The sequence below is a fragment of the Musa acuminata genome, chromosome BXJ1-5, assembly GCF_036884655.1.
Source record: "Musa acuminata AAA Group cultivar baxijiao chromosome BXJ1-5, Cavendish_Baxijiao_AAA, whole genome shotgun sequence".
NCBI classification, from domain to species: domain Eukaryota; kingdom Viridiplantae; phylum Streptophyta; class Magnoliopsida; order Zingiberales; family Musaceae; genus Musa; species Musa acuminata.
In genome coordinates, this window is record NC_088331.1 from 1,832,501 (window position 1) to 1,857,500 (window position 25,000).

Consider the following 25,000-nt stretch of genomic DNA (forward strand, 5'->3'; position numbering starts at 1 on the left):
TCCCACTAATTATTAGCACGAAAAACACCTAGTGGTAAAATAGTGGTACCTTTTGACTATTTTTAGGTTTGGATATTTGGAGGGTCTATTCCCCTCAGGTTCGTTTAACCAAATGTTGCAATAAGGAACGCCTTGTAGATACTCATGAACTTTGCAACAAATGCTGGTGAAAATAGCATATTGTAGCATAAAAACAAGCAATGATCACTTCTAATAGGGTATCTCAAAGTAAAGAAAGTAACTGCAACCTTGCCATGATATTACACGTTCAAAATAAGTTACACATTAGATATATTTAGCAACCAACATTTAAAAATCATGGTGTTGTGGTTTGTTCAATGGCAGATTGCAGATTTACAAGAAAAGATCATCTCATTCATCAATACACTACTCGCAGCAAAGCTCATTAAGTCAACTAAAGGGGTAAGATAAAATGTCTGTCAATTGGAACACCATGGACAAGACACTTGAAAGCAATAGAGTAACTGATTTGGTGTTGAGTGGTAGTTCCTGGGTTGAACAACTTCAAGAACCATGAAACGATGCTACTCAAACATCTGAATTCACATATTGTTAAAGATGGCAAAGACTATTCACAAATAATAGATCTATAACAGTGTTGCACAGCTTTGAAATGTCATTCCTACACTACTTAGCCTTTGGTCATCAAAAGAATCGTATCCTTCACCTTTTCATGCCATATGTTTTCTTAAACATTACATACATGCCTACTTAACCTTTGATATATCCCTCACCTTTACAAGACATAATTTTTTTAAAACATAACATACAATTCTAGTTGTTTGATGTAATACATCTTTTGAGGTCGTTCCATTTCTTGACCTAAAATAATGCTAAAAAGGAGCCAACTTGGGCTAACTAAAAGTTGGCTCTACAAACCCTGCATGACTAATAAGCATAACTGTTAGATGAATGAGCAACATCTCTTTATATGTTTGCAAAATAACTAAGAGAAGAACAAATTCCAACTTCAGAAAGCTGTTTCCATGGTTTTGTTAAGCAAAGGGTGAATCTTCCATGTGATATGAGTTTTTGTTTTCATGTTTTATTGTTTTTCTCTGCTAGGTCAAAGGAAAGAAAAGGATAGAGGGGAGCAAATATCACCTGGAATTCACAAATACATGCCTCTTGTGGAAAGAGGACTTGTGGACTTATGATTGAGGATGATTATTATGGTTCAGATTATTGATTCAAGTATTTTGTTGAGCTGGCATGCTACCATGCAGCATGATCTTTCTAAATTTGGTTTGACTATCTTGGTACCATGCACAACCTCCTTCAAGCAGCTCTCCAGACCACCAAATTCTGAATTCTCCAGATAACGATAATAATGTAGCTTATTGAACACAGAAAAAACTCTTCAAATACATGAGTTTGTTCCTAATTTTAATCTTAGATGCAAAATAGCAATAAGAAACAAATGCACTGTTGAAATGCATGAAGTCGGTGAATGTTCTAAGTAACAGAATCCAATGATTACTTTTCCTATTAAAAAAAAGATCAGTAGATCTTTTTGAATAATTTTATGACATGCATTTGTTAGATTTAATATGTAACTGGATTTTACAAAACAAACCAGTTATTGCAAAAGAATATTGTATCCTCAATTGTAGGATGCATAGCAGCAATGCACCAAAAGAGGAACACTTGCTTAGCACCCATGTGTCTACAGAAGAATGCATAAAAAAGATTTTGAACCCAAAATTGAATGTTTCAGATGCAAATAATTATTGCACAAAGGGAAGAAATAGGTACCTTCTACATTATTGCAGAACAATAACATAAAGCACCTTCAATATGGAGTAGTTATTACATAAAAGGAAGATAAAAGTACCTTCAATATGAAAAATGGCCTTTTGTCCAAAACGCATCCTGTGCTCCTGCATGAAATTTATAATTAGGTTGACAAAAATTAAATAAAAATCTAGGCATCCCCACAAGAAGACACAAAAGAAAGATGTGGGATGTCTATTGTGAAGAAGGATTTAAAGCTGAATAGTTTCATTGAAGAAAATTTTGTTGAAGAGTGGAATACACATTTCAGGATTGATCATGTGACTCATCCATTTCCATTCTATCCTCTAATATGGTGAATTTAAAGAATAAATTAGCAAAGTGTTGCTCAAACGCTACAATTTACCATCACTTACTATGAACATGCCTTGTCATCATCAATGTAGAATTAGTCTACTCTGAATGAGGTCTAACAAGTTTTCACTGAGACTGGTATGATTATTAAGGTGTAAACCTGATTTAGTCCTATTATGATTTATGACTATGTTTTCACTTAAAGAATGGATTCCATTACCAAATCCAACAGATTTACCCTTTTTGACAAACATTATGATACTTTATAAGCATCCATTTAATTGTCGAAGTTCAAAAAATTTTAATGAGTTCTTTTTTTGTGCATAAAATTTAGAAGGCATCATCCCCAATCTAGAGGACACAGGTCAAATTCCTGGCTACCACCACCCCAAGGATCTGGACATTGAAATCTATTTATTAAAGCAACACATGCAGAGACTTAATGAACTGCCAAAGCCATGCAAACTGAAAGCTCAACTTGGGTCCAGAACAGGTGTTATCACCTGGTAACCCTCTAAAACCTTGTGGTAAGCTCAGTTTAGTCTTCTCACTTTTTATTTAGGGTTAAATCAACCTCCCACCCACGGTGGCTGCCCATTGCTTTTGATGCCTATCGCTACTGGCCTGCCTAATAACCCTCCAACTCCTCTTCCTCTTTTTCTCCTTCACCTCCACCTCCACCTCCTTCGTTCCTCCTCCCTTTTGGTATCGTGGTGCATACCAACAGTGTGCGCTTTGGTTCAATGGAACATGCCCGTACTAGTCTAGCCAACAATCGATTCAGATAGGGTACCCAATATTTAAAACCACCCTGAAAAGTGAGTAATTTAGGTAAAACATGATGGTATAAAAAGTATCATGTTGCTTAAAATGGCCAACTGGCTGCTGATATTTAATAATGTATGACTATATCTTCTCTAGAATAAAAAAGTCAATGACTCAGCACTGGACGCCATCATGTCTGTAGTTTGACATGTTTCATAGCATTTCTCATGTCTCCAAATTTTTGTGCATGTGATCAGGAAGAGTTTCGATAGTGGATTAAAGGATGATCACCGTTACTTGTCTATTATGGACAAAATAAATTTTGTTCGAGGAGAGACTCATTTTGGAATGGAATGGAAGTTACCGGCTGCACCGTGAACTAGCAGCAGCAATAGTGGCAAAGTAGAAGGGGCCATTTTCTTTATACCATTATTTATACATCTATAAAAAAAAAAGAAGACATCTTAACACCTTATACACCTGCAAAGAAAGACATAAAACCAACTTTGCACTATACATATATCTTGTTTAAAACAAAACATAGTAAACATCAGCACATCTACTTTTTAAAGCTGCTCAATGTACTGAACAATGTTTAGATGTTTGAACGTTTCTGTAAACACCCAGCCTTCTTAAAGCTTCTTTCTCCTAAATAATACATGTTTCCAACAACAGACCTTGCCCTTCAAGGATTGTGCCTCTTCCTCTACTTGAATTGCCAAAATCAACATAGATGGCTAGAGTTGGCCAAGTCTGACCAAGTTCAGCCAAGCCATGATGTGTCGGAATCATACACCGCATTGTAGATACTAAAACTAAGACTTGATCAGTACATCCCCATTTCTAAGGGACTCAAATAGATACCCCTCACTATCTTCTACAAATTCTTTAATCCCATTTGTAGTGGGTGTTACTTACAAATGTTGTTTAAAATCTTCAATAATTAGAACAAATGTCTTCTTTCATCTCTCTCGACTCATTTCGTCATTGTTGGACCTCCATTATTCTGACCACCAATTATCATCATGGCTTTCTATTGCTCTGACGTGAACCACCCTAACCCAAGGCCACCTGACCTAGACAGGGTTGGTCAATGAACCAAGGGAAATTTACTCAGAGTTACATGTGAACTGAACAACTAAATGATAATAATAATCGAGGATAAAAAGCTCTGTAGCAGAAAAATGTGCAAATAACAGGAATGTAATAGTTCATGTTACTACAATACACTTACATAATATGCAGCCCAATGACAAACTTCATGCTTTAATTCTGAGTCCAATTTCTTCAATAATTCTGACAGCAACTTCTGTGAAAGAACAAGTAAGATAATTCAATTAGAAAGTTTAATCCCATAGAACAAAGATAATGTAGCATCTTTCACCTTCAAAATGATTTCAGGAGGGATACAGTTAACGAGAAGCTCATATATTTTTCCACGCACTGAAAATAACCTGCAAATATATAAAGAGAAAAAAATATAAACGGAGGATTGTCACTGTCATTGGGTGAAGAAGTATAAGCTACTGGATAGTAGTGATAGAACAATGACAACTATGCATAAAAAGAGTTCACAGAAGTGATCATATGATTGAAATTGCATAGAAACAAGGGAATCCAACCCAGCAATATCACTAATTGGTAGATACTTGAAAATAGGCTAAATCTATCAGAATACATCCAGCCTTCAAAGAGAAAATAGATCATGATGGTTGTTGTAGAATTCATAGAACAGCTTCGAGGCTTGACTAAGTCTTTCCAGTGATTTCTTTGAACATTGGTCAAGATCGAAAAAATTTCTTGACTCCTTTATATAATTACGTAATGTTATTCTGAGTCTTGTACTACTGCCCAGGCAATATAAGGGACACAAGACCAATACTTTTCCTACAGCGACTTATGGCAAGAAAAACGACTCCAACCAAAGAAGGCAACTACAAGTTCTAAGACTAATTTCAAAACTGGCCTTCAACCTATCATAAAAAACCTTCTAAATACATGCTGAATACTGGTCCAAGCAAAGTTAGACGAGTGGATTTTATTCTAAACTACAGCTTGTTGGAGGGCAGCAAAATAAACCCTATTGGATGCACTTTGACTTGTGAACCAGGATAGATGAATGGAATTGATAAGTATTAACTAGAAATTAATTGTCACTAGAGGCACGATAGTAACTGCATAGACACAAGCTCCGATTTCAAAAGGTTGAGAAGAACTTGTGCACTATCACAGTTCAGTAGTATTTTCCAAAGAGCAATGGAAAAAAATGAAATATGGAAGTTTTTAGCATGGCATAGGTTTATTAACATGATTTCCTTAATTTTTTAAGGATAAATTGGCAAAAAAAAGGAAAGTTGATTTCAGATTGAATCTATATGATAAGAAACTTTAAACAACTGTAATGAAAATATGTGAGACTATGTTATAAAATTAGATCCAACAGATTGCATAGCAACATCTTGAAACAGAAATGCAGATGTAAGAAATCATGCAAGCACACTTTCTAAACAACAGGGTGAACAAAGCAGCCCAATACTATTATAGCATATCAGATCAGTGTGGTACGAGGACATTTGGTAATCTACCAATCTGTACCATCCAGCTTCATTGATAAAAAATAAAAAAATGAATACCAATCACCAAGCTATATCATCTGATTATGGTCCCTAGTTGTACTAGTAGATACTGGTCAACACACATTGATCCAATTAGTATTCAGAACCTGAGGAGACTTTAGGCCTTGAGAAAGCATTCTGATAATTATTGAAACAAATAACATACAAATTTGTTCAGCCATAATAACTCAATACGTTTTTCATGTTTTCAAGTGAGCTAAGTAATCTATGTAATTTATCTATTTTCTCCTTGTTGTTCCTTGTTCAAAAGTATAATTATTTGTATATTACTACTACATAATTGCTATTTTTAGCATTAGTTGGTTTAAAGCATGGTTTGTAATACCATACCATACTGCTCGGTACGGGTGGTACATTCCGATCTAATAGAGGACCGATACAGGCGGTACATTGGTACACCTTAGTGTACCATATGTTGGTACGTTCAATACAGCTTGGAACGTACCATACCGACAACTGATCGGTACATCGATACGGTACGATATTCAAAACCTTGGTTTGAAGCAGTGATTTAAAAAGGCGCTCGGGCACTTGCCTAGGCGCTCGGGCGAGGTGAGGCAAGGCCCGAGCGTCTCGCTAAACATCCAGGCGGCGCGCTTTAAAGAGGCGCCGCCTAGGCACTCGCTCGAGCCCAGGCGTTGGGCGCTTCGGGCGAGCGCCTGGGTTAAACCAGGCGATCGAACCAGGATTTTAGGTCTGGTTCGGTCTCTGGTGGTTAGTTGGTTCAATCGAACCAACTAAAATCGATATCAGCTATCGCTGCCCAACCCTAACTGACTAACCCTGCTTGTTGCCGCTCCCGCTCCCGTGCCCGCTACTCGCCGCTGTTGCTACTCGCAACCGCTGTCGCCACTCGCCGCTCCTGCTCCCGCTGCCGCTGCTCGCCGTTGTCGCTGTCGCTACTCGCCACTGCCGCCGCTCCCGCTGCTGCTGCCTCCTTACACTCCCGCTCCCACTCCCGCTGTCGTTGCCTCCTTACACTCCCGCTCCCGCTGCCTCCTTACACTCCCACTCCGGCTTCCGCTGCCGTTGTCGCTGTCGCTACTCGCCACTGCCACCACTCCCGCTGTCGCTGCCTCCTTAGACTCCCGCTCCCACTCCCGCTGTCGCTGCCTCCTTACACTCCCGCTCCTGCTACCGATGCCTCCTTACACTCCCGCTGCCGCTGCCTCCTTACATTCCCGCTCCTGCTGCCGCTGCCTCCTTACACTCCCACTCCGACTCCCGCTGCCGTTGCCACTTCCTCTTTTCTCAGTCAGCACACCTTTACAATAGTATACTGTATACTATTAACAACATATTTTTATTAATTTAATAATATATTTTTATTAATTATATTATATATTTTTATATTTTAGCACCTCGTTTCGCTCGGGCGAGCGCCTAGCGCCTCGGGCATTTTTGGACCTTAGCGCCTTTTGACGCCTAGCGCTTTTTAAATTACTGGTTTGAAGGGAAAATTTTGACAGGCTAGCATAATCATGCCATCAAGATATATTTGCATAAATAATATTCTAATGTGCAATGAGCCAAATTTCTAGTGCCAGAACAAAAAGTTCTTGTTGTATTCATCCTATTAATTTCAGTAGGCACTGAATTATATCATTCATAAAGTAGAGAACCAATGAAGTATATTTCTGCACAAAAAATGGAAAGAGGAGTCTAAAATGAGATGCCAATGAGAAGAACAAATAAAAAGCTAAGCTTCACGTTCACAAAATGTAGAGAACCAATGAAGAAAAGAAACAGACCTTTTAGGACTCTGTTCCTTCATTATATCAGATGCTATTTCAGAAACATATTGTTCCCAATCCAAGGGTGGCAATGCCTGGTTTACGGTGAATGGATACCTATAGCAGTAACATGCAATTCTAAAATTAATCAACTGAAGGCAATAGGATGCAAGTGTTGTATAAATCCTATAATCAACTAAAACAAGCATAGGTATACAGTAGACAGATATCTGATGTATAACTTGCATGGAATTATTGTACGGACTACATGCTAAAGAGCTTACTGCTGCACTCGACAGGTCTCAAAAGACAATATTGCTCTTCTTAAATTACGGTTTGATTGAGCTGCTATACGTGCTGTGAATCCAGGTGGAAGTTGCAGGTTTTCCTTCTTGCCAATGAACTCCAATACTTTGATAATCTAATTGAATATAACATGCAAGATTTTTAAATTATGGAAGACTGGAAATTGACCAATAAAATCTAGAACCCAAGACTAACAAACATAAGCATGCTGGGCACTAACTGATAAAAGACATACATGTAACTGAAGTTTATAAGAAAATACAATAAATTTACCATGATATATTCAAGATGCAATTTCAAGTATCTATAGGTCTGAAAACATCTGCCTAGAAACACAAGCAATCTGACATACAAAGAACTGTATATCTTAGTTAAAATACAACTGCACTAGGATATCATATCATGATACTATTTGATCCATCGATCCAATTATATGAAACTGATAAAAAATTTTAGCCATGTCAAACTCATTTACTTGTAGAATAACATGGCATTTAATAATTGACCAAAATGGACTACCACTCAATTATTGAATGGGTATTCAGTGACACTACTTAGCTGAAAAAAGAAAATTAGTGATGATCATGTGCCAACATTTGACATAAGCAAATGACAGTTTAATCCAATGTAATCATGTCAAACAATAATTTATTATCTGACTGCTGCTTACATAGCTTCCATCTGAAGGAAATCTAGGTCAACAAGTTATTATAAATGTAGCATGATAATTTATATCTGATGACTTTTGCCATAGGAATTTATCATACGAAAATACATTTCTACTAATTGCATGGAGTACCTAAATGATTATGTAATCATAATGATAAAAGTATCTAGATATACGCACAGCCTAAGAACTAAGTCACTTCCTGAAATTGAGGGGCTACTACTTCCTACAAGTGAATCTCCACATCAATCCTTGCTTAGGCTAGTCCATTTAGAGAAATGCACGATAAAAGCCAATTTGAATGTAATATTTACAATAATTCAAAAACATCAGGAAGTAGATATTGTGCTAGTGTTTGTGAACTTGTCCCATTTACCACATTCTACATCTCACCTCTCCCCAACGCCACAAAACACCCCACAGAAAGCCCATAAAAGATGTTCAAGGAATTAAGGGGTCGATCAAAGTAGAAAAAATTAAAAATAATAATAATAATAATAATAATAATAATACTGTTTTTCTTCTTTCCTACACCATCATCACCAGATTCTACCATAGTTTCAAATTTAGTCTATCAAAATGCACCACTACATGCCTCATCTATCAATCTTTATGAACTTGGTTCACTCAAAGCCTATTTTCCTTTAAGCATGTTAGACCAAGGTATGCAATTTCGTACTGTACCGGAGTTTCGACGTTCGCTCGATACGGTACGAAACTGTATACCGAGCTGTAACGGACAAACTTCTAAACAAGATGTTGGATGTAATGCTTATGTCTGTCCGTTGTCTTTTGGCATGTTCATGCCTTGTACAGCAGGTAGAGGGGCGACCGAAAGCTAAATAGTCCCATTTTAGTTGGGTTGGTGGCCTCTTTAGGCTTGTAAATAGAGGTTGTGTCATGTGGACACGTGTGAGAGCTTTTCGGTCTGTAATGGACTATTTTACCCTTTGTTGTGCAACTATTCAGAGCTTGTAAAGTCTGTTTGTAATTTGCATTGTCTATGAAGTGTTTTTCGGACATGTTTGCTTGTGGATCCCGATTGAGGCGTTCTCTTTAACCCGTTCTCTCTTTTGTTGGTCCTAAGGGACAATGGGAGGCTTCGGGGAGGCTGACCTTTGCGGACGGACACGCGATGGTGCCGCACGCCTTAGGCAAAACCAGCTAAGGTCGTGACAGTATGGTATCAGAGCGGGACAAGCACTCATAGAAACACTTGACATGCAAACGTGGGGGACCTAGCGGGGCTGCGTCGAGGGCAGTCAGCACACGCGCGACCGTTTGAGGGAAAACGGGCATGGAGATGTAGGGAAAAGAGTCGCTCAGAGGAGCGGGCATCTAACATTGGCATTTTGAGGAATGGCCAACCCTTCGCGCAAGAGGCACCACGAGAACAGACAAGCTTGGAAGAATGCGGAGCGCACAAAGGCTGGGATGGCTGAGTTTGAGCTACGGCTCAACGTTGACAACAATACTTGATGGTGCTCTAGGCAAGCGAGGCGCTTGGCAAGAATGAGACCATCCAAGGTGGAATGAGTTGTTCAACGACCAAAAGAGTTATGCAAAGCTCACAGAGGTGAGGGGAATTGCTAACTCGAAGAATTTGGTACTTATGCATGGGCTTGTATGAGGACGATGGAATGTTCGTGGCCATCCCAAGGCGACCGAGACTCGGCGCCATGGAGCATTGTAACTTTCTCTTCGTCATGTGAAGGATACGTCCGGAGGAGGCTGAAGTGTGCAACGAGTTTAGCATGTTGCTAGGCCTTGAGGGGTGCGGCGGTGGCTGTATTGACGTGGAGGCGCAATCTAGCAAGTGCATTTGCAAGAGGCAGAACAATGCACAGTATGTTCAGCAGATCGGAGTAGTCCAAGGGGATGGTGGTCTCCGAAACGAAGAGAAATGTTGCTCCAACGGGACAGTTATCTAGAAGGGATAAGTCTCGACACTCCAGAGGGAGAATCATGTGAGACGGACTTCACATGTTGAGGAGGAGTACCTCACAAACAACAACTTCACGAAGCTCGATGGACTGAGCAAGCGGCGAGGAGTTATCGCATGATCTCGCTCGAGAGAATGCATTGGTGGATGCATTGCGAGATCAAGTGGGGGAGCGACCTGAAGCAACTTAAATGAAGGCACACTTAGAGTCGATATGGAGATCGGACTCAAGGGAGGGCTGACCCGTAGAATGGAGGGCGCGAGGGCCACCATCGACTCAATGCAAAAACGAGGAGCGGAGCAACTTGGGTGTAACTTGGTGAAGTACCCAAGCCGCATGAAGGGAGCCAGCAGAGAAGTTGAAACATGGAGCAGAAGCACAGTGCTTTCCTTAGACAGAGGTCAAAGACATGAACTCTTGCAGAGGCAAGGGTAGGATCATGTTGTTCCATGGGTCCTTCATTCTGACGGAGCAGACTCATCTTGCATGGTGCCAAAGACGAAGGGAGCTTCTGGGCACATGCACCTTATCTCGGAGGAGCATTTGATGAAGGAACTAAGGCGACTCAATTTGCGGAGGCAAAGTTGGGTTCAGAAGGCCTTAGCACGGGGCAAGAGGACGCAGAGGCGGGTACTCTTGAAGAATATGCCACAGTGTTGCCATTCAAGTTGCCATGAAGGAAGCAGTGCGCAGCGGAGAGTTTGCTGGTAGGGCCAAAGGCCCAGGATCCAGACAATGGTGCACAAACTACAGTGAAGTCGGTGGACTTCGGGAGCTACTAGGCGACGGACTGTCCTAGAGTGGTGCTTCATCTAGGTGTGACCCAAGAGTGGGTGGATGAAGGTCGATTGCCAAAGGAGTGAATAAAATCGAAGGTGGAGGAGACCCGACGATGTATTGGCAGAGGCCACACATGGAGGGTTCACAATTCGAGTTTATTCCACAAAGATCAGAATGCAATGGAGATGTCACCAGGAGGCGACATGGTGCAGCGGATCGTGGTGGAACAGTTCGTGGCAATGCGACACACTCGACATTGTCCCGTGAGGGATGAGATCATATGGAGGTATGATCGGGAGCTACTGGGAGCTTCGCTTTGGTGAACAACACGACGGCAGGAAGGGCTATGGATTCAAGGAGTGTAGGCCATGGTATCGCAGAGGCGGGTCTTCCGGGCGTGCACCGAATTTTGCATCGGATGAAAACCTTGGTCATCAGCATATGGGGGCTGGGTTCCACCAAGGGAAAAGTTCGAATGCAAGTACCAGTGAGTTCCATGGGAGGGACTTGATCATGCAGAGGTATGGTCGAAGCAACTGGAGAGTTGGATTGCTCCAAAGCTCATATTCGCTTAAGGGAGCCCGACAAGTCAGAGGACAAGGTCGAGTAAGCGAACATTGCTACCAAGGAAGCTAAGGAGAACAGAATCGGTGCAAACTCTACAACGTGATGGCAGAGGCCATGCATGGGAGTTGCAGTCTGTCTTTCCATCGACCAAACGGATTGCTTGGAGAACACAGAGGTGTTGAAGCAGGGGGTCGAAAGGGGCGAGGAAGCGACGACGAGTCCAGAGGGACTTAGCTACCCAAAATCAAGCATCAGTTAGAATGGAGGTGGACTCAGAGGAGTGCCACGGAGACATCTCTACTGATTGTGAAGAAAAGGGATACAGAGGCGAGGCGACGGATAGTAGGGCCATGGGCATGGCAGCGCCATGGTACCGTAGAGGCGGGACTTCCGTGCAAGTCATTGATCCCTTGCTCTCACGGAGGGAGAGCACTTGGTCGTGAAAGGGGCCGAGGAGGTGGAGCATGCAGAGGCAATCTCCAAGTACCGAGACAAGGCTGAAGGGCAGAGGCCAAGAAACTTCGTAAGATCGGTGTCAACAAGTTTCTCATCAAGATAGCCGTAAGTGAAGGACTTCGGGTCATGCAAGAGTGCACGACCAAGGAACGAAGCAGGCAGTACTCGGTGTTGTACCTTTGCTACTCAGTGGAGTAGGCGGCAGGGTTGATGGAGAAGACGGTACAATCCCAGAGGCGACCTCATCTATCAGAGAATTACTCCAAGTTGGGGTGAAAACTTCCTGCATTCCAGAAGTTCAATGGCATTGAGAAGGTGAATCACAGTAGCTAACTCAACGCAAGGAGTGCAAACACTTCAAGTACTTCAGAAGTGTGAGCAAAGAGCAGGCGAAGGCCAGTAACCAGCTTGATGCATGAAGTACAACCTCGAGGAGGCGGGCGAAGTCAAGTAACCTTTGCCTTCTCAATTCTTAAGAGAATGGGCGAAACCGAGTACCCCAGTTCTCTTATCTATCCAGCAGAGGAGCTCTGCATAAGTTCAAAGACCCTTCGAAGACAATGGAAGACAATAGTTGTCAAATCCTCACCAACGGTGATCAGTGCTACCGAGAGTAGTTTGTCCACCTCATTTCCCAACGAAATGCCAATCGAAAGCGGAAGTGATGCGAACCTACTTGGATGTGACAACTAACTCAAAGAAGAGTCAATGAGCAGATTTTGTGGATGAAGGACCCAAAGCTTCAGAAGTTTGCGAGACGATGCTCGTTAAAGCTTCAACAAGCATCCACCCAGTTCAAGCAGCATGAGGAATTTTTAAGAGACTGGCGCAGTAAGGATGGTCTTTTCCTTCATTTGGCGGATCCGCAGGAATCAACAAGGATCAACACAACTTAGCCAACCCCACACCAGAGTCAGAGTCATTGGTGAGTTGAAGCAGCATGGCGGATCAAAGGTTCGACTACTCAGAAACAGCAGCGGAGAGCAGCTGGGAGCCAGGAGACGCATTGCAGCTGGAGCAGAAGATTGAAGACTCAGCAAAGGCGAAGAGTTGCAGTGTTCACAAAGGCTTCGACGAGGACGTCGAAGGGATAAGTGGGGGAGAATGTAACGGACAAACTTCTAAACAAGATGTTGGATGTAATGCTTATGTCTGTCCGTTGTCTTTTGGCATGTTCATGCCTTGTACAGCAGGTAGAGGGGCGGCCGAAGGCTAAATAGTCCCATGTTAGTTGGGTTGGTGGCCTCTTTAGGCTTGTAAATAGAGGTTGTGTCATGTGGACACGTGTGAGAGCTTTTCGGTCTGTAATGGACCATTTTACCCTTTGTTGTGCAACTATTCAGAGCTTGTAAAGTCTGTTTGTAATTTGCATTGTCTATGAAGTGTTTTTCGGACATGTTTGCTTGTGGATCCCGATTGAGGCGTTCTCTTTAACCCGTTCTCTCTTTTGTTGGTCCTAAGGGACAATGGGAGGCTTCGGGGAGGCTGACCTTTGCGGACGGACGTGCGAGGGTGCCGCACGCCTTAGGCAAAACCAGCTAAGGTCGTGACAGAGCGGTATACCGGTATACCGCTCGATATATATATATATATATATATATATATATATATATATATATATATATATATATATATATATATATATATATATATATATATATATATATATATTTATTTATTTATTTATTTATTTATTTCGTTCCATCCGGTAATGGACGGTCCGTGTACCGGTAAGCTGACAGACCAATACATACCACTCGTACCGGGCTGTATTATACGAAATTGCCTACCATGTGTTAGACTCCAACAAGAAAGTTCAACAAGACAAACAATTCAACTTGGAATCCCATATCCAAGTAGGCAGCATCTGTATCTTTTTAAGATATTGATAAGTTAGTCATCTAACTAAATTATATACAACTACCAATTATCTGAAAAATAATCCTCACAAAAGAACATTTGATCCAAATTTCACATGACAACGGCAACCTTGTTGAACTCCAAATTAACTAACCAAATATGAATGAAAAAATACACCAGAACTAAATGTTCGAAATTAGTTCACAGTTATTGAATCTAAAATATATAGATGAACATAAAAACTAACTCATAAATAACCATTTATGAACTAACCATCACACTACAGACAAAAAGAGCTATACAAATAAGACAAAAAACATTAAGTGGCTATATCAAATTGTCAACTGAACAATCCATGCATCAAGCATTTGACCTTGTTCCATGTGGATTTTATTACAGAATTATGTTTTGCAAGAACTGGAGAATGCTTTTCACTCTGCAAACCTGGGTTTTTGCATTTCATTGTGACAGTGTTTAGTATAAAGATCTCTTATTTATTTTACTCCATAAAGCCAGCTCTCGAAGAATACAAAAGACATTAGCATAGAAAGTTATGTATTCCTAACCACAGAGCTGGAGAAACAGACTAAATAAACACATCCACAGAGATCTAAGATCCAATGAGATGCAGTCATGTTCATCCCAATACAGGTACCAACCTGCTCTTCAGTGGGTGCATTCACTCGAATGTTCAGACAGCGAGACCTGACAGCCTCCGTTACTTTTGATGAGCTGTTGCAGCACAAGATTAGCCTGCATGATGCACTATACTTTTCCATTGTTCTACGGAGAGAATGTTGACCTTCTCTTGACAGCTTGTCAACTTCATTCAGCACCAATACTGCCAGTTAGGAAACCATATCAATACCTTGATCAGTAGAATTATTCCAGAAATTCTAAGAAAAAGTTTACCAAACTTAAGATGTCTTGTAACGGGTAGAGATATTAATAGGCATAGATATTAGTGCAGGTCTATTGCAAGGAATGAATTTGCAACAAATTCCATTAACTTGGTATAGGTGCATGTTCTGCTTCTTACCAAGCTGAGGCCCGTTGTGACAAGAACAGTTGAATCAGAAGCTGATACAAGACAATAATACCTGACCAATAGGGATGCACCATAGTAGATGATCTCATCAGGTAAAATCAAGTGAGGCCAAATTAGGTTTTATATCAGGCTTCTGAGTTGAATCAAGTTAACTAACCCCAAATATAAAGTCAGTTTGGACCACAGACTTCCATCAGGAATTCTTTCAACCACAAATTTCCATTCCGAAAGAGAGTGAGTTGACCACGTGATTCACAGTAGTTAACCTCAGGAGATTCCAAAAGAATACTTTACCCTTACCCAGCAATAACTCAAGGAATTTAATGGTCATTTTTTTCTCATCAAGTTTTGGTTGTTTAACACATATCTGTATATAAGCCTAAAATTTCTAGCTTATGGTACGACTAAAGTAAACCATATGACCCGACAAGATGATTTTATATCAACAACTTGTGTAACAGCTCTTAGCTATAGCATTTTGAACTTGATGTTCAGTAGTTTTCCATGATGTAGGACTTTTTACATGTTCCAATGATAACAGGAGCCACAGACTTCAGATTTGCAGACATAGATTGTTTGAGTGCCTTTAATAATGCCAACTTGATTTATCAAGTGACAAAGACAGTTTCATCCGAAAGGAATTAAGATAGCATGATCATTAGATAGAATGGTATATATTCTTCTATTTCTCTATGCATATACCTGAATTACCAGCCTACCAGCACCATGCAGTTAAAAGTTATGAACTATCTATTAAAGAAGCATTGAACCATACAAAGGAACTTCGACATTTTCAAAGTCAATTAACATTAAGTGAAAATATTATCATCCCACCATGGGCATAAACTGTGTAAACATATTTTGGAATATGCCTAGCGTTGGTTGTGAGACTCTTGTGGCAACTAAAATTGAAAAGGCCATAACATCACAATCTACTGTACATAGGAGGATGCGGAGCATCTTCCAAGTGAAGTACTTGATGTTTCAAATCGACTTTCAAAAGTTCCGCTTCAACTTTATGCAGGAAAATGTGGTAGCTCGTTAAGAAAATCCATGTTTAGAAAGTGACCACATCCTCAAAAAGAACACAATGCAAAATCTTGGTCTATGGCAGGCCACATGGCATAATCACATAAGTCAGTATTACAATCTACATGTTAGTACACTGAACTCAGAACCATTGGTTAGTGATTATGACGTTGTGCATTTTACATTATATGCTCAAGTTAATTGCATCAGTCCCTAGATGTAACCTTACATGCCTATTATAACAGAAATAGCATAAAGTGAAACTCATTATAGCTTAGATAAATATGGTTTCTGAAATGCAAAGGCCATCTGGGAATCTCCCAACATTAGATAAAACAAAAGGAAAACAAACCCCATGTAACTAAAGGGTAATTACCTTTGAACCCTTTTTTGCCTTTAGTATCCACAGGTCTGTTTCTTGCCATTTCCTTGATAATCTCCTGAACAATATGCCTATCCTGGAAACCTGCATCGCTGGGATTCATCTCAACATGATGTGTGCTTGACAACGTCGTCAACTCCAGCTCTATCGTACGTGTACCAGCCTGCACAGAAAATCAACTTAGTGAAAGATCCCATCAGCCTCAATGAGTGCCTCATAATAGGAAGAGACTCCAAATTTTCTATGTTTGTGAAGAAAAGCGGAAAACCCTCAAGTAAAGAAATAAACTGAATTTCTAAAGCAAGCAACCAAGACGGCAGCCAGCTGTGGCAAAGAGGCCCAAGTCCTACTTTGGGGAGCAAAGTCTGCTACAGGAATTCTCACATCGCCCATGAAGTTTGTTCATCACTAAAGCCCATATCATTGGAAGAATTAAGTAACCCAAGAAAAGGAGATCATGAGCTTCAACTTACATCAATCTTCCACATCTTGTTCTCCAATTTCACCTGCAATCGCCAACAGAAAGAAATGAGAAAAAGAAAACACAACTAGATTAAATACAAAGAAATAAGAACATCTAACCACAAGAGGAAGGAAAATAAACAGTGGTGTGCAGATACCTTTTCAACCCCAGGGCCAAACATTTGCTTAAGAAGGGCCATGACTAGGGTTTTCTTGCCGGAACCAGTCGGCCCATAGAAGAGGAGATGGGGGCAGTCATGCTCCGACACCTACCAACGAATCCACCACACGAAGATCACCTACATCCCGCAGGCACCACCAAAACAAGCAAGACGGAAAGCAGCCAAAACCCTAGACGAAGAGTTTTAGGAGATCTCACCAATTTCTTCAGGTTCTGGGCGATTTCCTCGTGGGCGATGATCTTGTCTAAAGCTCTCGGCCGGTACTTGTCGACCCACAGCATCGTCGCGGGGAGCCGGAGGAGGAGGAGGAGGAGGAGCGACTGGCGTAGAGAGTAAGAGGAGTGGCGGGAAAAGAAAGGGGGCGGATCAGATTATATACAGGCAGCGGAGACAGTAATGGGCCACCAGTCAGCCCATGGGCCTAATTGACCTCGAATCTCCAACTCGTGGGATAAAAGGAAACTGCGGTAAAACGGCAGACTTCGAATCTCCAACTCGTCAATACACTTAAAGAATAATCGAAATCAAATCGACAAAGAATAATTTTAATTTTAGAATCGATGGTTCTGATTTAAGTTTGATCGTTTCTTCCGAAATCATTTCTAACAACTATTAAGTGCACCCACCATACGAGTAGTAATAAGACGCTTCTTGTTGAAAGCATTGGGATTGGGATTTATATTGTTCTTGTTTCTTGGTGTGCATAGAGAACAAATAGTAAATTTTTTGTTCAGCAGAATCTTAAACACCGATCACATGACTATATAAATTGCATTAACTTAAACTTCGATTGCGAGCAATTGCTACCGATCACTCGAGAATGCCAAGCACTATTGCTGGGAAATAAGTGCCGCCGGCCACCTTTTTCTTGCTTGTTCTTTAGAACGATAGATAGATTCATGAAACCACCTAATAAAGGATAAACTATCCACCACCAAAAGTTTAATTGTTTATTGTTTCCCGTAAGCTGGAAATCCTTTCCCTATTGCCACTCGATCATAGCATATGGAAATCCTTTACATATCGCCAAGAAGTTTCGTGATAGAGAATTAGTTTTGGCAGATGTGTTTTGACGACAATGTCGACAACAGTATGGACAAAAAGGATTGATCTCAATACTATTCTCTGAAGACCAAATAAATAGCGACATCCACATCAACTTCTAAGCTGCCGCTAGCAGGTTTTAGCATCAAAATAGCTAATCTGTGAAGCCCAAAATATTTAAGAGGTCATTGGCACAATACATTTTAATTAATATGCATCTCCGGATCCATTTTAGTTTTTCTTCATGTTTGAGTTACATTTGGTTATCAATGAGCCTATACTTCTTCTCAGAGACAAGGGGTGTATGACTTGAAAGAGAAAGACTCTTTCTAGCCACATCTCAAATGGTCTGGTTCCTTGAGTCCTAATAAACTTAATAATTCTGTTTAGTTTGATTTAATTCTTTTTATATCTCAAATGGTTTTGATTTAATTATTTATAGATTGGGGTGACATTCAGTCTGATCAGACGATTTTTATGCATTTCTTTGAGATGGATAAACATCTGATATAATTTTGGCCTTTTAGGTCTCACCAAAGCTAATCTAAGATATCATCACTCTTGTTGACCACGATTCCAAGAGAGCTGCTATTTGGACTCTAAATTCTTGATGTTGGCATGGATTATATTACTATTTGATGATGCTCTTTCCTTGGATCTTGGAGATCTCAAGTCAAACAAAACTAGCAGAACTGAATACTTAGTACTTACTGTAAAAGCACGAAGATAACATAACGATTGAAGTAGACTGGGTTTTTCTTTCTGTACATGTGTCTTTGTCAAAGCTTAATTGCATGATATGAATGGTAGTATAACACTTCCTCTAATAGCTTGGCTAGAAGAAAATATAATGCATAATGTATGAGGGTTGATCTTATTTTGCTGGGAATCATACTTTGGACTCTAAATTGTACAGGTTACATAGGTCAGTTTGTTTATTTACTTGCTTAAAAATTTTCTTTCGTTTTCCTGAAAAGCATATTATAACTTGTTTTTAAGGAGTGCGCCACCGCTCAATCGAGTTTTGGCAGCATTTTCATAATCCTTTCTTGAACATTTAAAGTCAAAATAATTATTTATTTATAATAATGATAAGTCTGTTTCTTTTCGATTTGGCTGATAAAAATTATCTCTTTAGTTGTGAATATAAGATTATTATGAAAAATTTTTGCTCGAGGCGTGGAGATCAAGTGTCGATCGTCATCACTATCTAATGTGTAGAGGTTGGAAACCACTAACCCCCATGCGATCAAGTTGCGAATGTTCGACCTCGACCCCCCTTGTTGCTCGAGGTGTGGAGGTTGAGATCATAACCCCTTGCTACCCAAGGTGGGGAGGTCAGGTGCCCTGACTCCTTCGCTATCCTTCGTGGGGAGGTCAAGTGATACCTCGATCCCTTTTAGGCATCCCAAAGTAAGTTGGTTGAGAACCCCTTCTCTCTCTCAGAAAAAAGTGATCAAAGGAGCATAAAATTAACATGTCAAATGAGTCAAACGTTAGTTTTTCAGACACTCGTCGATGAGCCCTCGAAACATGGCTTCAGAGGGGATAAATGATAGAGAAGATATCGATGAGCCCAAAGTTGTCCCCCACTGATCTATCCATGTGGATATGGGTCTAAAGCAAATAGTTATAAGTTATATCTATCCCTGTTGCCTACGTTGGTAAAAGATCGATTTAAGGTTGTTAGAGATGGTTAAAGGCCACTTCCTTATAAAAATACTATATTAGAATACTTTTTTATTTACTATCAAGTATAAAATCTTACTTTCAACGGGTTTACATGGATCACTTTTCATCGCTCATTATCATACCCACCTGCATCAAGTTACTTAGTCATCAAAGGGATCAGGTCAGAAAACTACTCTTAACCTTAATCTTTATACAAGTGGAACTTCCAAAGCTTGACATTTTTATCTCGGAGATATCTTAACCACACATTGAACATCCTTGTGCACCTAAGTCAGAATCATATCGAACTGACTAAAATATCAATGATATTTTCTTGTAACAATATCAATATTAATGCTAAGATTGTGACCGGTTGCATATATCATAAAAGTGATATATCAACTTAAGTTGGAATATGATAATAGAACATGAGATCAAATAAAACAATTGATGTCCCACTATTATTGTTATTGAAAGAAAAAAAAACAAGATATACATTATTCTACAAGTTATTTATAAATATAAATATCCGTAAAATACATCATAATATAGAGAGTGTTACCTCAATGTATTAAAACAAAACTATTCAAGATATAAGAAGCAAACAAAACTAAATAGAAAAATAAGTTATTGAGATTCATGAAATATATATATATATATAAAAAGTTATAATCCACCATTTAGAGTACTGGCATAGTAAGACTTAGTTATTGTCTAAGGTGACAAAAAAATACTAAAATAAGGATGGTATAAACCACATAGGTAAAATGTCAGTGCACATCTTTCCAAGTTTATCATGTGGTATTGGCTTTAAAGATGCGTTCTTGAAATCATATATTTCAAACCTACAATATACATTTTGTTCATCAGAACCCATCATATAAATGTGAGGTGTATAGATAGTGTCATGTTTTTCGTGAGGGTATTGGATAACTGGCACTGTGATGGAGCGAGAATTAATACCGAAGAAAAGTATATGGTCGCCTATGCTCTTTACCTCCTCTAATGATGGGAGTAGACCTCTCATATTTAACTTTCGAATCTCTATCTTCTTTGTCACGTAAATCATTAAATTCTCTATCCCATAGTCATCAGGGTCCGTAATCATAATGTTTTGAAGGATTAAAAGCTCTCCTGATAACTCCACGAATTCCCAAAATGGGTCAATTATTTCCGATTGATGATCGATGATAGCCACTTCCTCAAATAAGGAATTGACCATGAAGATCTGTCCTTTATCACTTACAGTAAAAAAGCTTCCCTTGAAATAAATAACATCATAATATAAAGTTGTGCGTTCCACCAAGGTCCATTCATTGTCCTCACCTACACGGATAGATAAAAGAATATAGCCTGGGGCATAGATAATGCAGATGATGCATTGCTGATCTTTTATTGAGGGGTTCGAAGACATTGCAAACTTTAACGATGGTGGGCCAAGATACCTAAAATCACTTGGGAGGATTGGCAGATCGATATGAGCACTTGTGAGAGGATTTAGGATGGTAACAAGCAAAGAAGTTTTGTGATGGAGAATTAGCCATCCGTCATATGAGCCAATGATATCTCTATCATTTATTGGAAGTTGAATCGAGTGTAATTTGTTATCTGATAAGGAGCAAAAGGTGAGACGATTAATGTCGTCATCATATCTCGAGAGTAACCATGGGAGTTGGGGAGGATGCTTGCAAAGGTTGCTAGAATGCCATGCCTTGCAGACGCCACGGAAACGGATATAATCAAAAATATCGATGGTGAGTTGATCGATGATGAGTTCTAATGTATTAGCTGTGAGATTCGACCAATCTGCTCTCTCTTCTTCTTTCTCCTTTTCTTTGATTTCAGCTTTTCTTTTGCCTTTGCCCTTGAAAAGTTCTTCATCCATGATGAAAGATGAAACTCTATCTTAAAACCTAATTAAAGGAGATATATAGGATCATTTGCCACACAGAAGAAAGAAGTCTAATATTTTTGGCCTCTATCATTTTTTTGTAAATATCATTTTTTGTATATATATGAAAGTTATATTTTTAAAATCTGAAAATTGTATTTGCAGAAAATGGAAGTTTCAATCCTATATAGTTGTGTCCCCATATATTATTATTTTCTTAAATAGCTACATTTCTAATTTAAAAAGGATAGTTGAATAGGATTTTCATGTATAGTTGTAATCCTAATATATTAGGACACTTGCAATATGGGATTTAGATTCTTTCAATAAATTTGAAATCTCATGAGGTAACGAAGGAAACTATTAATTCTGCAAGAAATATCTTCCAATCACAAAATTTTATGCAAGAAAGAAGAAAATCAACAATAAATGACAAATGTGATGGAAACTTATAAACTTATTCCTTATCCACTTATCCTAATAAATCGTATCCTATTAGGTTCTAAATCTCTATCCAACTACCAAGCTTTTTAGATTAGTGGACCTCTACCCAATAATTTCTCATTGAATTCTAGAGCTTATTGAATATCCAGTAAGATATGGGGTTTCGATAGATATCTCATATTTGAACCTTTACTCGTCACAACATCTATTATGCGTGACTCTTTAGGCCTAATATCAAGCTTACCATTAGTTAAAATTTCTTCTAGCTCAGTGAATTATTCTTAATTCATAATATATTATATCCAACTATCAATTTAAGTTATAGTGGTCGTATGACATCAATCACAAACTTCATTTTATGTACTATAATATTTTTAACCTTTCCTTATATAGTCCATAATAACCCCTATAATTTGTTTTGTCAAGATAATTTTATTTTAGCATTTAACCAAAATATGTATAAACACAAATATAAACATGATAACAGAAATAAATAACTTTAATTATGTAAAAATAATATCAATAATAGAATTCACCTAAACATGCATTAGCATATCTTTTATGGCTTGATCACAAGTCTCATTTTAAGAAAATATTTTTTAAAACTTTTATATTATAAAGCTTTAGTAAATGGATTAACAATTATCATAGTGATGATCAAGTTTTCAATTGACACTTGCTGAACTTTTTCTTTAACCACCAATTTGATAAAATTTCTATATAAACAAATTAATTGAGAGTTTTATCAAACTATCTCTACTTGAAAACCAATGTAAATAGAAATCATGGTAAGATTTTTATAAATATTTGTATATATAATTGATAGAGATGAGATAGAATATACCTATAGATAGAGAGACTGAAAAAGGACCAAACAATTTATTTTTAACTTCACGTAATCATCTTCCTAAGCCGAGAGCTCTAAGCTTTGGAAGATGAAACGAAAGTAACTCCTATATATGCATAGATCGAAGGGGAAAGAAAATTGATAAAGCTATTTTATTCTCTATGATCATAGAGTTCTTCGAGGGTGCAACCACAGTCCGACTGTAGAGCTAGCACGGGATGTACCTCGTGGTCGATTAACATTGACATTGTCTACAAACTACTTCTATGACGATGCTTGATGGACCATCGAGATTGTCACCGACATTAGCGACCAATTGTGGCTTTGACTCAAGAGCTTCCATGGTCAATACTTCGCCTCTCACCCCATGGATGCCAGCAAGTGATGGGGCAGGAAGGTGTTCTTAGATGAGTTGAGCCTTAGAGTCAGCTAAGAGCCGCTCCACGAAAACCTCATCATCTGGCTCAACTACATCTTTGACCAGTTCCTCTGGGATGACACTATTACATAACGATGACACGTGCCAGTGACGATTGACAAATGGTTGAATTGCAACATCCGACCTAACTCTCTATGGCATGTCAAAGTTCTCGTAGTGCCTATAGTTTCTCCTCCACACTCGTGGTGGCTACCGACGCATCCGACCATAAAATCTAACATTCTCACACTTGGCACATTAATCGATAAGATATAAAAGATATTCAAAATTAATATAAACAATAAAATTTATTTTACTTAATTGGATTCTCAAAAATTTTAAAAAATATTTTATATATGGTCATGAATTTTTAAAACAAGCTAATACATCCAATAAGCACAATAATAATATATTCTATCCAATGATCAATTTAAGTCATAGTAGTTATATATCATTAATCACAAACTTCGTTCTATATACTATAATATTGTTAATCTTTCCTTATCTCATCCATAATAACCCCTTATAATTTGTTTTGTCAAGATAGTTTTATTTTAGAATTCAACCATAATTTGCATAAACATAAATATAAAAATGATAACATAAATAAATAACTTTAATTATGTAAAAATAATATCAATAATAGAATCTACCTAAACATGCGTTAGCATATCTTTTATGGCTTGAACACAAGTCTCGTTCTAAAAAAATATTTTTTAAAATTTTTACATTATAAAGCTTTAGTAAATAGATCAACAATTATTATAGTGGTGCTCAGGTTTTCAATTGACACTTGCTGAACTTTTTCTTTAACCACTAATTTAATAAAATTTATATATACATAAATTATTTGAAAGTTTTATCAAACTATCTCCACTTGTATACCAATGAAAATAGAAATCATGTAAGGTTTCTTCAAATTTTTATATATAATTGATAGGGATGAGATAGAAGGTACATATAGATAGAGAGATTGAAAAAAGACCATACAATTTATTTTTAAGTTCACGTAATCATCTTCCTAAGCCCATAGCTCAAAGCTTTGGAAGATGAAATGAAGGTAACTGTTATATATACGAAGGGGAAAGGAAAATGATAAAACCATTTTATTCTCTATGATCATGGAGTTCTTCAAGGGTGCATCCACAATCCGACTGTAGAGCTAGCACAGGATGTACCTCGTGGTGGATGAACATTGACACTATCTGCAAATTGCTTCTGTGACGATGCCTGATGGACCATCGAGATCGTCATCGACATTGGTGACCAATGGCAGCTATGACTCAAGAGCTTCTACGGTTGATACCTCACCTCTCATCCCATGGATGCCAACAAGTTCTAGGGCATGAATGTGATCTTGGATGAGTTGGGCCCCGGAGTCAACTGGGAGACACTCCGTGAAAACCTCGATTTCTGGCTAAACTGCATCTTCGACCAATTCCTCTTGGGTGACCCTACCACCTAACGGTGGCACGTGCGAGTGATGGTTAACAAATGGTTGAATCACAAAATCTGACCTAACTTTTTATGGCATGTCAAAGTCCTGGTCGGTGCCTCTAGTTCCTCCTCCACACTTGCAGTGGCTACGCATCCGACCAAGCTTTCTATGACCTAACTTTCTCTAACCATCAAATTGACAAAATTTCTATATAAGCAAATTACTTGAGAGTTTTCTCAAATTATCTCCAATTGTAAACAAATATAATAGAAATCAGGGTAATGTTTCTCTAAATATTTATATATATAATTGATAATGATAA

General features: G+C 38.7%; 1 protein-coding gene across 1 annotated transcript in view; it reads right to left on the minus strand.

Moving 5' to 3' along the window:
* The window catches only part of LOC135672934 (replication factor C subunit 5-like), a 17,604-nt gene extending 339 nt beyond the window's left edge, over window positions 1-17,265 (minus strand). The window contains exons 1-11 of the mRNA XM_065181443.1: window positions 17,123-17,265; window positions 16,902-17,012; window positions 16,755-16,787; window positions 16,276-16,444; window positions 14,482-14,663; window positions 7,528-7,664; window positions 7,262-7,360; window positions 4,259-4,328; window positions 4,109-4,183; window positions 1,856-1,901; window positions 50-163 (exon numbers count right to left, since the gene is read on the minus strand). Coding sequence (XP_065037515.1) covers window positions 105-163; window positions 1,856-1,901; window positions 4,109-4,183; window positions 4,259-4,328; window positions 7,262-7,360; window positions 7,528-7,664; window positions 14,482-14,663; window positions 16,276-16,444; window positions 16,755-16,787; window positions 16,902-17,012; window positions 17,123-17,206 — 1,065 coding nt within the window. The 5' untranslated portion in view covers window positions 17,207-17,265 and the 3' untranslated portion in view covers window positions 50-104. The remainder of the gene's footprint in view (window positions 1-49; window positions 164-1,855; window positions 1,902-4,108; window positions 4,184-4,258; window positions 4,329-7,261; window positions 7,361-7,527; window positions 7,665-14,481; window positions 14,664-16,275; window positions 16,445-16,754; window positions 16,788-16,901; window positions 17,013-17,122) is intronic.
* Between the last annotated feature and the right edge of the window lie 7,735 nt (window positions 17,266-25,000).